Raw genomic sequence first — 13,105 nt, forward strand, 5'->3', positions numbered from 1 at the left:
TTGTTTTTGCAGATAATTCTTCTTCTTTTGCCTATTCCTCATAGGGATGAAGCCATAACTTTTCAATTCTCTTCTCTTCTGTTTTTTTATGCTAGTTTACTTTATACAAACTCTAGGGGTCATTCCTAGAGTGGAAGAAAGGGGAAATCACAGAGGAGGAGTATACATGTGTAGCCAACAGTTGCAGGGGAAAGTCAGGCTGGCTAAACCGCAAAATGAGCTTAGGCTTGAAAGAGAAGTTAAAAAGAATAAAAAAGTTTTCTTCGGCTATGTCTGAAGTAAAAGGAAGAACAAGCACGTGGTAGGTCCTCTGTGTGGGGAACACGGAGAAATGCTATTGGATGACAGAGAAAAAGTGGAACTACTCAACACCTACTTTGGCCCTGTCTTCACCCAAAAGGAAAGCGATGCTCAACCTGGTGATAACAGAATAAATAATGTAAGGAGGGAGCTGCAGACCAAGATAGGAAAAGAAGTAGTGAGGGAACACTTAGCTACTTTAAATGAATTCAAATCTCCAGAGCCTGATGAGCTGCATCTAAGGGTACTAAAGGAGCTTGTGGAGCCTTTGTCTATTATCTTTGAGAACTTTTGGAGAACAGGTGAAGTCCCTACAGACTGGATGTGGGCAAATGTTGTCCCCATCTTCAAAAAGGGAGGAAAGGAAGACCCAGGTAACTACTTGACCGGGGAGCCTGACATTGATACCAGGGAAGGTCGTAGAACAGATAATTCAACAGTCGGTCTGTGAGCATTTAGAAAAGGATTCTGTGATTACTAAGACCCAGTATGGGTTTCTCAAAAATAAGTCATGCCAGACCAATCTGATTTATTTTTTGATGGAATTACAAACTTGGTGGATCGGGGAAATGCTGTGGACACAGTGTATCTTGATTTCAGTAAGGCTTTTGACAAAGTACCTCATGATACTCTCAAGAGGAAGCTGGTAAAATGTGGTTTGAATGAGGTAACTGTTAGGTGGATTTGTAGCTGGTTGACTGACTGAACCCAAAGAGTACTCATTAATGGTTCCTCATCATCCTGGAAAAAAGTGAAATAGTGGGGTGCTGCAGGGTTCTGTCCTGGGCCCGTTGTTGTTCAGCCTCTTTATAAATGACTGATGAAGGAATTGAGGGGATGCTCATCAAATTTGATAACACCATACAGTACTGGGAGGGGTAGCTAATGCCGCAGAAGACAGAATCAGAATTCAAAATGACCGTAACAGTTTGGAGAACTGGGCGCAAACTACAAAATGTTATTTCAATAGGAACAAATGTAAGGTTCTGCACCTAGGCAGGAATAACCAGATGCACAAATATAGGATGGGGGACACCTGGCTTACTAGCAGTACAGGTGAAAAGGATCATGGGGTCTTGGTGGACCACAAGCTGAACATGAGTCAACAGTGTGATACAGCAGCGGGGGGTGGGGATTAATACTATTCTAGGCTGCATCAACAGAAGTGTAGTGTCCAGATCAAGGAAAGTAATAGTACCACTCTATTCTGCCTTAGTTAGACCACACTTGGAAGGTTTAAGAAGGATGTTGACAAGCTGGAACATGTGCAGAGGAGAGCAACCAAGATGATCAAGGGTATGGAAACTAAGCCTTATAAGGAGCGCTTGAAGGAGCTGGGTATGTTTAGCCTGGAAAAGAGGAGACTGAGAGGAGATATGATAGCCATCTTCAAATATCTCAAGGGCTGTCACATGGAGGAGGCAGCATGCTTCTTTTCTCCTGCTCTGGGGGGTAGGACTCAAACCAATGGCTTCAAGTTGCAAGAAAGGAGATTCCAATTAACATTTGGAAAAACTTTCTGACAGAGCTGTTCAGCAGTGGAACAGACCCCCACAAGAGGTGATGGACTTTCCTTCCTTGGAAGTTTTTAAACACAGGTTGGATGGCCATCTGTCATGGATGCTTTAACTGAGATTCCTGCATTGCAGAGGGTTGAACTGGATGACTTTTGGCATCCCTTCCAACCATGCTTATATGATTCCAGACCTTTTCTGCCAAACGAATGTACAGTTTCCCCCTTATACTTTAGTCTGCTCATAAGCAAATATTAATTGTAGTGTGATTGCACCTGCTTCCATCTTGAATTCTCCATTCTTATTCATTGATAATTTAATGTCCCTTTCTCTGAAGTTATGTTTCCTCTCTTCTCAAAGTCTTTTTTTGTAGTAGGTTTAACTTTTTACTGCATTTATCCATCCACCCGCTTAATACTGTCTTGGCAGAGATATGGCTAGTCGTATATGGGTAATGGAGTGATGCTGTTTGCCGTGCCAAGGGTTCTTTGTTGTTAGTTCCTGGGGGAAAGATAGGCAATCTACTTGTGGCTCATGTGGGAGGAAAGTGGAACACAAATTTAACGAGGCTTGATGATGCATTAAGATCTTAGTTGTAGTTTGGAGGCCTTTTTTATTTTGTGAAATCTTGGTTCCCTTCCTGTCTGTTCAACCCAACTGATGTGCCCCTTGCCATGAAATATTAAAATATGGCAAAAAAATCAAGAGAAAAATGGGAGAGGGTTATTGCATTCATGCCCTGCGTGTGGGCTTTCCATAGGCTGGTTGGCCATTGCAAGATTTGAATGGCAGGCTGTGCATGTCCTTGATCTGCTCTCATGCTTTTTGGGGGAGAAACTGTTAAACATTATGCTTCATCTCTCATTTGGGAATCATTTTCCTTTAAGACAGGGATGAGGAACCTTTGACTCTTCTAATGTTGTTAGACTCCACTCTCAGCAGTCACAGCGAGCGTACCCAATAGTCAGGGATGATAAGAGTTGTTGTAGTCCAGCAACATCTGAAGGACCACAGAATTACAACATCTGCTTTAGCAAAATGGCTAGCTTGTTGTAGCCATCACCTCATTTTACTATTCCTTGTTTTGTGGTGTCGTGTGGCATGATTTAACCTGCTCATTGCTTATGGCAGACTGTTAGGTTAGGAATTTGAATTTACTAAATGCTTTTGCATTAGATATGCTTTACAGATCCTTTTTTTGGGTTGTATCCAAAGGTGTTTCTGCACAGGTAGAACAGGCTTCCATATACGTAAGAGAACTTCTCCTTGCTCTCCTGCTGCCCACCTCCCCCAAAAAGTCTGCTTTGAGAGTTTGGGGAAGGCAGGGAGTTAGGAGAAGGAATGAGATATACCGTATTTTTTGCACCATAACACTCACTTTTTTCCTCCTAGAAAGTATGGGGAAATGTCTGTGCGTGTTATGGAGGGAATGCCTACGGGTGGCGGGGGGGTCTGCTGCAGTCGTGAGCAGAGGATCCATGGTTCCCCTTCCTTCCCTCCTCCGTGGCTCGCTTTGAAACAGCAAAGCGGGAGAAGAGCCGCTGAGTGGGGAGGAGAGAGGGACAGAGAGCCTGCTTCTTTAAAGGAGCAAAGTGGGAGAGAAGAGGAGCCTTCTCCCCTTATACCCCTCTTCTTCTTCTTCATTATTAGCAGCATCCTTCTCCACCCACCCCACGCGTGCTCCTTGTCCCTTGAGTGCTTTTCCTTCCCTCCCCACTTAAAACGTGGTTACAAAGCACGGATCCACATGGATCCTCAGGATTTTTGCACTGGGTCACCCGAAATTCACCATCAGATCACATAGCATGTCCATGGCTACATCTTGCACCAAAAAAATCACACACCCACTGTTGCCTGGGGCCGCAGTGGTGCAAAAACGTGGTTACAAAGCATGGATCGTCAGGATTTTTGCATTGGGCTACTCCAAACTCACTGTCAGATCACATGTCTGTGACCACAGCATGAACCACAAAAATCATACATCCACTGTTTCGTTTAGAATATTTTTTTCCCTTGTTTTCCTCCTCTAAAAACTATGTGCGTGTTATGGTCGGGTACGTGTTATGGAGCGAAAAATACGGTACTTTTGCAAATCAGAAGTCTGATTGTTTGACATTGGATCTTACTCTGTCTTCTGGTATATGGAAAGCCTTTGTATGACAAAATGGTGAAAGAGTAAAAGCCAGCAAACAGGCTTGTGTTGCTTATTGTGACTTTCACTTATTTTTAATTTGCTTAAAAATGCCCTGTTGACTACATTCTATCTCAAAATGAAACACCAATATAAGTTTGTCTCCTTGCTAGTATGGTACAACTTCATTTATGATCTTTAAAAATTCCATATTCTACAAGGAAACTGGAGAATTACAAACTCTTAGCAAATTAAGTACAGAATTAATATTCACTTTCTTTTAGTTGATAATATACTTTCAGTAGGTATATTTTTTTATTAGCATAAATTGGTTGCAACCCACATGCGTCCAGAATCCCAATTAATTTTAATGATTGTTGAGAAACTGCATGTACAAAACATGATACACCATGTTGTAATTAAATGTCAGGAGGATGCCATAGTTTTCTAGTGTGTGAACTTAACAAGAGAAAAGCATTTTCTTTGAAAGTTGTTGTGGACTTTGCTACATAGATTTGCTGAAACCTAATTTTTCTTGATTGGTTTAAGTTCTTAAAAGGGGAGCTGGTTCAGTTGACAGGCAAACGGTCATAAACCATGCTACTGTGATAGCTAACACAAGTAGAATTTATCTTTGTAAGATAAAAGTACTATTTGGGTATTCAGTCTTCTTATGTGGGGGAAAAAACATGCAAGGAGAAGCAGGGTTATGCAGCCCAGCTCTGTTATAATAGTAATAGTAATAAATTATTGTTTATATTCCGCCCATCTGGCCGGGCCTCCCCAGCCACTCTGGGCAGATCATGTGTACACAGTTTAGAACCTTCCACAAATTTGGGGTCTGAACTAGAGAGCTGCACAACATTTTAAAGCCCTTCAAAATCAGAGCTTTAAATCACACAGAATTTTTGGATTTTTTAATGCTTTTCAGATTTATACATTTCACTAATTTTACATTCATTTTAACATTTCAAAACTTGATTTCCTTCCCCCTCTTTCTGCAGTTTCTTAAGTTTATTTTTAATATCTTCTGCATATCCAAATTAACTTAATTTGCTCATTTATTCATCTACTTTAAATATATACTCTTATAAAACTGCAGGTTATTACAATAATCCTGCCAGTGTTCTTATCTGTTTACAATTTATTTGTAAATATTCAATTAACAATTTCCATTCTTTTATAAAAAGTTTGTTATCTTGATTTCTTATTCTTCCAGTAAGTTTCACCGTTTCTGCATATTCCATAAGTTTTTGTATCCATTCTTATTTTGCTGGGACTTATGCTTCTTTCCATTTTGGGGCAAGTAACATTCTTGCCGCTGTAGTAGCACAGAGATTCTTCACAAGTAGAATATGTGTTTCTCCTCTGTCTTTCTTTGAATGTGATCTGTTCCATAGTAGAACAAACTCCCTAGGGACTTTACTTCCTTGGAGCTTTCTAAGATTCTAAGACTGAGATTATAAGCTTCTAAGATTGAGCCCCCAAATAGGGCAAGAGTTTCTCATGCAGTCTGTTGTCAGTAGGCAGTTGCTTTGTGAAGGAAAGTAGCTTCACTGCTGTATCAGTTACATCAGCCCAAGTACTAATTTTGGGACATTGCAAAACATACCGACTGTTACTGGTGGCCTAAATTCCTGGCTTTCTCTGCAGTAGTAGGGTACAAAGGTAACAAATGGTAACAGACCGTTACAGATTCAAGTAGACTTGGTGACTTTTAGCTACAAGAAATAAGATTGAAACCTCTGTGTTCAGAGGCAGTACACCTCTAATGATCAAATGCTGGGGTCGAGAAGGGAATGGGTTTTTTGTGACTTCTGCTTGTGACTTCTGAGGATTATCTAACAGGCCACAATTGAGTACTGAACTAGACTGGCATCTGGTCAAATAGTGAGGCAGCTAGAAGTGGAGCATGTTTCGCTAAAGAGCAAAAGAAGGGCTTTCACTGGCAGTTTCCTTGTTTCCCTAGCCCTCATCTTGTTTCTGAGATTTTAAAGGATTGTTCTGTATATTGTCCCCACAGTCATAAAAATCTCAGGATTTAAAGCATAACTTGTCTTAGCTCTCAGCAGTATTTGCAAAATAATATGTAATCTCATTTTCTGTTAAATGAACGATGACAATTTTTTGAATGACATCTAATGATACATGCCTAATTTGCCCAATGCAAATCTTGTGCAACATGGCTTAAGTTTCTTTTCTCCACCCCAGCCCTCTGCACCCCAAAGCATTCTTTGTAGAATCCTCTGGGGTAATATTTTTTCCCAAGGTGGCTGCAAAGGGAGGACAGGAAGGAGAAGTCCTGTTGCACGAGTGGATCTTGCCCATTGAGTGTACTTTCAGATGACACCTTAACGAGTAGACTTTTGTGCAGTGAAACTTGCTTTGCTTAATTCTTACAAATGAGCTTGGACTGCTAAAAGCCACTTTGTAAAATTTGATCTTATTTTGATCTTCTACTGAAATAATTATGCTAGTTTGGATTTTGAAATAAATTAGAATGTGTGGGAAAGAGTTGGAGATTCATTGGCTATATCTAGAGGATTTGTTGTTGATGATTGTCTTTATTTCCCCTAAAAAGATTTCATCTAACTTCCACTTTGATACTGGTTTAATTTAGTTAGTTTGCAGCATGTACAGTATTCTGTTTTATGACAGTGAGTAAGGAGGACAGGTTACAAAAGTATAGTTATGCATGAGGTGGGGGGGGGAGAATAGGTTTTCTTTCTCCTGATGTTTGAACCCTGGATCATCAAGTGAAACTAAATAGTGAGACATTCAGGGCAGACAAAATGAAATACTTCTTCAAACTGCATAGTTAAACCATGGAGTTTGCTAACGTGGTAGTGACCACCAACATGGGCAGCTTTAAAAGGGAAATAACCCTATCTTCCAATGGACACTAATTGGACACAACCCTTTATAAGCAAAAATTATTTTATAGTACAAAAAGAAAATTTAACAGTTTCAGAATAGGAAACTTGATATAAATCACTTATTATAATTCATTTAACTCCATTATTTAAATCTAGGTGCTTTAAATCAATCAGTTTTGTTAAACATCCTTGCATTGCACCAAAGAAAATTATCTCTTCCTTTTTTCTTTGTTATAGTGGTGACCACTGTATCACAGTGAACTCAAATAGTTCTGAGATTCCTGTTAGAGGATAGTATTTCACTGTGCAGAAATTTCTTGTACTTTTGATTTAAATTATAGCAACAGCAGTTGGGAGTTGTTGGCATTTTAAAAAGCAACTCGCCAGAAGTGTGATGACACAATTCATTTTTAGACTTCAGGTGTTTTGGCAGAACTTCCATGCTGTAGTGTAACTTATCCTAAGTACATGTAAATGCAATAATCACATCCTTTCCCTGTTGATCCTGGCTCCATTTGTTTCCCTCTCTCTGTTGTCTGTCTGGTATCCTAGATTGTAAAACCCTCATGGTACGGATCTGTTCTGTCATTATTTGTGGATAGTGCTGTAGAAATAATACTGTGTGTATAGTGTTAAAATACTGTTGTGAGTTTGCAGCAGATAGGCTGTATGCCCTGAGCCCCCCTTCCAATTCCGGGATCCAGCATGGATTCAGTTGCTGGAATAGCCAGACCATCCTGGTAATGGCCCACAAAGGGAGCGGCTCTGTGCCAGAGGGCAAAGGGTTAGACCTCCCCTCCCTCAGTTGTCTGTTAGAAAGACAAAAGTCCAGAGTTGAGAGTTGAGCTTTGTGAACTAGAAGCTGGATGCAAAAGCTACAGGCTGGAAAGGCAGAGAGAGAGAGAGAGAGAGAGGCCGGATTTCCGCTGCAATCCAAGGCTGTGGCTATGAGAGAAGCAGGACTTTCTTGGGAGGTTAATGCTGTGAACCTCTCCATCGTAGGCTCAGGTCGCATATATGTGTAAATTAAGCAGATATCATAAAGACTCAACAGTCTCTAAAGTGTCTCAAAAGAAAACACAAACCCTGGGTAAGTGCCTGGGACCCCTGGAATCTCACACCACTCAGAGATTGGGATGGCATGCAACAATACCTTAAATGTGTTTATGTGCATATTTTAAATAAGAAATCTGATAAAAGTTAGCTGGAAATTCTTCTTAGACTTGGTTATGTGATAGAGATCTTCTCCTTATTCTTTCTGAAATATTTATGTTTGCACCAATTAATAGATTGTGCAGCCGTTGAGTCCTAAAGCATTCTGTTGAGAGCAACATGTTTGCAGAGTTTTTCTAATCCTATCAATCTAACTTTAGGGTTACAGGGTGTTAAGGTTGCAAAATCATGCACTAATGAACTTATTTATTGCAAAGTGAGTGCCTTCTGAAGGAAAGTATTGGGTGCACATTTTTTTTTGTTTAAAACTGTGTGGGAAGGAAGAAAATTTTGTGTGTGTATGTATATATATATATATGTGTGTGTGTGTGTGTGTGTGTGTGTATTTTTCAAGGAAAGATTTTGGTAGAACAGAAGTTCAAAGCCGAACACAACATGAGATCTTTGCCAACAAGAGTTAAGAGTGGGAGATGAGTTAAACTCTTGCTGCCACTGTTCTTGCATGCTATTTGGTGCCAAGTTCATTGGATCCTCTATATTTGGATATGCGACTTTGCTGCATGTACCAAGCATATTCATCAACACTTGACAGTTTTTCCCTTGGAGAAAATTTCTGTGGTTTTCCAGAAATTTATGTTTTCGATATATTAAAACCAGCTACCAGAGAAAAACATTTTAAGCACTGGCACTGGCTGTTTGCACAGGTAGGCACTACTTAACCTTGTTCAACAAACCAGCCCTAAATACATTAATGTAAATCTCATCAAAATAAATGAAACAGGAAGCAAGTCAGCTGTTCTTTTTTTATAGGTTCAAAATAAAACATTTTATTGCAGCTAGGATCAAACCCAATTTATTGAGCATTTTAAAATGTCTATATTTTTTATAAATGTATACATACATTTATGCTAACGTGACTTACATGGTTAGCTACCAGCGTTTTTAGTTATACATGGGAATGCTTTTCTTACACACTTCAGTAACAGAGCTCGGATAACTGGATGGTATAGAAAAGTCTAAATAATGAATAGAGTGGCACCCAAGTTCTTTGAGCAGAACAGTCTTCCATTCATGCAATCTGCTCCATAGGATTGGAGGACCTTCCTAAACAGATCTGGGAGCAGAAGCTGTACCTATGAGGCACCACTCACAGGTACAATTTTTTATAGAGAATCAGGTATTTTCTTTCAAGCCTTCCAGATATTTGCTCATCTTCACCTCCCCAGCATTCAATATATTGGTATCAAAGAAAGAAAGAAAGAAAGAGAACATAAGTAGTAACAGAAACCCCTTGCTGATTTAACTACTATTCTCTTTTAGTTGGAAGATGGGGAAGAAAAGCAGAGTGAAAACTCAGAAGTCAGGCACTGGAGCCACGGCAGCAGTCTCTCCTAAAGAAATGTTGAATCTAATTAGTGAATTATTACAAAGTAAGTATGTTGTACTGTAGTTGTGGCAAAGGGGATGATCTCTATAAGTTCATGTGGGAAGTAGGCAGAGCTGAATTTTTTTCTGTTCAGTATTTAAATTAGGAAAGGAAAGTCTATCCAGGCTCTAGCCCCTCTATTCCTGTAAAATATATTAGAGGTTCATGGCTTCAATGAACATATGCTTTTAGTATTGGAGTTCAAATGGAAGTTATGAAATTGAACATATAAATCAATTTATAATACTCTCTTGATGTTAAGGAGAGGAGAAAAGTTAAATTTCAGTGGGCAATAATGTTTTGTTTTTTTATCTTTCCAGAATGTAGCAGTCCAACTCCAGGTCCTGGAAAGGAGTGGGAAGAGTATCAACAGATCCGAGCTCTTGTTGAGAGAATCCGTAAAAAACAGAAAGGTAAACAAGAAATGGCTTTTCTAATTGCTTGTGGTCAGAAGTAATTTTGGCGCTGCGTTTTGCTGCCTTCTGTCTTTTAAAAAAGACTCTAATTAAATTCCAAGCACACTCTGAGTCACAAATATTTCTTATTTTAGTATTCTCAAAAAGACTGAGCTTTCATTCCTTTGCAAAAGTGTTGAACAGAGACTAGTCTGTATTGTAGAGTGGAGCAGAGCACCTGAGTGTTGAACTTTCAGGGACCACTTCAAGTATTATAAATGTTTAGTTGTGAAGCATGTTTGTTTAGTTGCTAAATGCTTTTTATTTGTAAGCATTCCCCTTATTTAAAACAAAATAGCTGGTCTTTCATCAGTCATTGCATTCTTTGTGTGTGTGCTGACACCACAACTGCTATTTTTGCAGTGTCTGCAATGATAATTTGTATTGGATGATTCATTAGTCACATTTAACCTGGTAGGTTATGTTTGTGTAACATCTTAAAACAAGTGTTTACATTTGAAAAGAAATTTCCTGTTAAGATTATTGTTAATGCTTGAATAGATACCAAAAATTGGGCAGTCCCATTTGCAAGTGACCACTACAGGGAACTCATCACTTTGTTTCTAGAAACAATCCTTTTGTTTATGCTTTTTTCTTCCCCTTTATTTGTGGCATCACAGTAAAAATGTGAGTTTAATTATTGAAGTGCACATGTGGGCTGTATTTGCTTTTATTCTACATGGTAAAAAGAAAATCTGTCTTAGCCTGAGCTCCACATGCATATTAACTTTTTTAAAATAAAAAAGGTAGAACAATCTAAAAGTGCTGCTGTAGACACTTCCTCGTTCACATTTATACAATAAAGTATTTTCCTCATGTTTTAAAACATTGCAGTACAGTAATGTTAAGAAAGAGTTCGTTGACCTTGTTAGGAATGTTTAACCTTTTATATCTCTAGCTACAGTAAATAATTCTGGCATTTCTAACTCTTCTCTCTCTGATGGAATTCTACAGTTTTACCATTTCCCCTGTTTGCCCAAGCTTGTGAGGCTTATCCTATGCCTACTTGGAGAAAGATCTGTAGGTTCATAATGATACCAAGGAGAACTTCATTAAAGCGAACCCTCCCTAAATATAAGGCAAATTAAGATAATGTAATCTGTGGTCAAGAAAAACAAAGGAATTGTGCCAAATAGCTTTTCGTAAGCATGTGGCTTGACTGGCAGAATATGTGGTGTTTTCGCTGAGGAATTTGGGAGTTGCTTGAGCTCACTTTTTATTGGCACGTTGTTTTTCACTCTGAGAATTAAAGCCTTGGTTGACCAAATTGAATTGAATTGCTTGTACAGTCGTACCTTGGAAATCGAACAGCTTAGTTCCCGAACATTTTGGCTCCCGAACGTTGCAAACCCGGAAGTGACTATTCCGGTTTGCAAACTATTTTTGGAAGCCAACGAGGCCTCTGCGACTTCGATTGGCTGCAGGAGCTTCTTGCAGCCAATCAGAAGCCATGCCTTGGTTTGTGAACATTTTAAGTTGAACGGACTTCCGGAATGGATTCCGTTCAACTTCCAAGGTACAACTGTATTTTAAAAGCTGCTATGAATACTTCCTAAATGTTTTTAACGTCTGTGTTAATTAGTACTGGTGACTCATTGTGTTTTTCTCTGCTGCTAAATATGTACATAGGTTTGTCTGTCGTATTTGATGGAAAAAGAGAAGATTATTTCACTGAACTAATTAACTGGGCCAGAGAGAATGGTGCATCCACAGAGGGCTTTGAAGTGGCTAACTTTGGTGAAGAGGGTTTTGGTTTGAAAGCTACGAGAGAGATAAAAGTGAGTATAGGATGGCATTGGAAGGTACATTGGGGGCATTTAAAGATCATTCAACCAGCCCCCAGTGTTTGAAATACTAAATTGGCAGAAGACTAGATCTTTTGAAATTTACTACAGGTGTTGAGCTTGTCCAAATCATGGTCATGATGCAGAGATTCTAATGTGGAATAGCAGGATCCTCTATCTTCCAGAAGACAGTGATGTTACAATATCTCAATGTGCTAATATGTCCCTTGTGAAAGAAAATGTTAGGTATAAATGGCCTGTCTCCCCATCCTCCTCCAATTAGTGATGCAAACATTGCACAAGCACATATAGTGCAGAGGCTTAATGGTCACAGAGTATAATAATAGTGGTTGCACCAGGTGTTGCCCAGCATCTTTCACAGGTGCAAGACTTGGGCTTAGGTTGTGCACTGTGCCACTGTGCTTCCACTATCAGAATGGCTGTTTTGCAGGCAGATTACCGCAATTTGTTACCATCCAGTATGTTTATCAGATCTGTATGATATTGTGAACTTTCCTTGTGTTTTTCTAGGCAGAAGAGCTTTTTCTCTGGGTTCCCAGAAAATTGTTGATGACTGTTGAATCAGCGAAAAATTCAGTTTTGGGTAAGAGAAGATTTTGAACGCGTTTGCATATGTGCAAAGGGTATATTGATGGAAAGTTCTCCACTAGCAAAACAATGAAAATTGTCAGTTAGAATTGTCTAGTGGGCTTATTACAATGCTTGAACAATGTATCATATTTATTATTATTTATTGAACTGGGGTGTATGGGGAGGGGTAGTACCTCTGGTGGGGGACACTTCATGCTTCTTCTGGGGTAGTTTGTCTACCTTTGGTCCCTACCATGTATTCTGCTCTCAGCTATGGCTTCTAGAAGCTGTTGGCATGCAGCAACGGCCACAGCCCGGGAACAGCTTTGACTGGCTGGCTAAACTATGTACGGGTAGCCGATGGGTCTCAAACCCTCAGTGAGTTTAGGTATTCCCTTGCATGCAAAGACAGACTCTGGCAGATTGAGTGGATGGTACCTATAGTGAGTCCAACAGTCAAGAAGGTGGTTCCTACATGTGAGAGGCAAATGGGTCTCGTCAACCTAGGAAGGTAGCCCATCTAGCAGAAAGAAAACTCTGGTCCTAAACCTCTGCTCCCTTGTGGGATATCTTCAGGAGAGGAGAGGGCTAAGGAGTAAACCCTAAACAAATATGGTGTGGAGTCCCTAAGATGGTTGGATGGCACCTTGTATGCCTCCTTCTGACAAACTGCTGGTGCGAAATGTATTGCTCTGCTTTCTTTTCTCAGCAAGGCCAAGAGGGGTATCTTGTTATCTGGGCAGCCCCAGGACCTTCATACACACTGCCCAGGCTTGCGCTCCAGGGAGGTCACTACAGTGCTGCTAACACAGCAGTTTGGTTTCACCTCTGGAGGCAGATGGATGCCAACTAATT

The 13,105-nt window shown here is 39.8% G+C and overlaps 1 protein-coding gene across 4 annotated transcripts in view; it reads left to right on the forward strand.

Annotated features, from left to right (window-relative positions):
- Positions 1-13,105, forward strand: part of SETD3 (SET domain containing 3, actin histidine methyltransferase) — a 47,209-nt gene that overhangs the window by 2,099 nt on the left and 32,005 nt on the right. For 3 of the 4 annotated variants that reach the window (XM_053375469.1, XM_053375474.1, XM_053375452.1), the window contains exons 2-5: positions 9,315-9,424; positions 9,741-9,833; positions 11,505-11,653; positions 12,191-12,263. In XM_053375469.1, coding sequence (XP_053231444.1) covers positions 9,322-9,424; positions 9,741-9,833; positions 11,505-11,653; positions 12,191-12,263 — 418 coding nt within the window. In that variant the 5' untranslated portion in view covers positions 9,315-9,321. Of the gene's footprint in view, positions 1-9,312; positions 9,425-9,740; positions 9,834-11,504; positions 11,654-12,190; positions 12,264-13,105 lie in introns of all 4 variants that reach the window. The other variant, XM_053375460.1, reaches the window with a different exon arrangement.

The sequence above is a fragment of the Podarcis raffonei genome, chromosome 1 (assembly GCF_027172205.1).
Source record: "Podarcis raffonei isolate rPodRaf1 chromosome 1, rPodRaf1.pri, whole genome shotgun sequence".
NCBI classification, from domain to species: domain Eukaryota; kingdom Metazoa; phylum Chordata; class Lepidosauria; order Squamata; family Lacertidae; genus Podarcis; species Podarcis raffonei.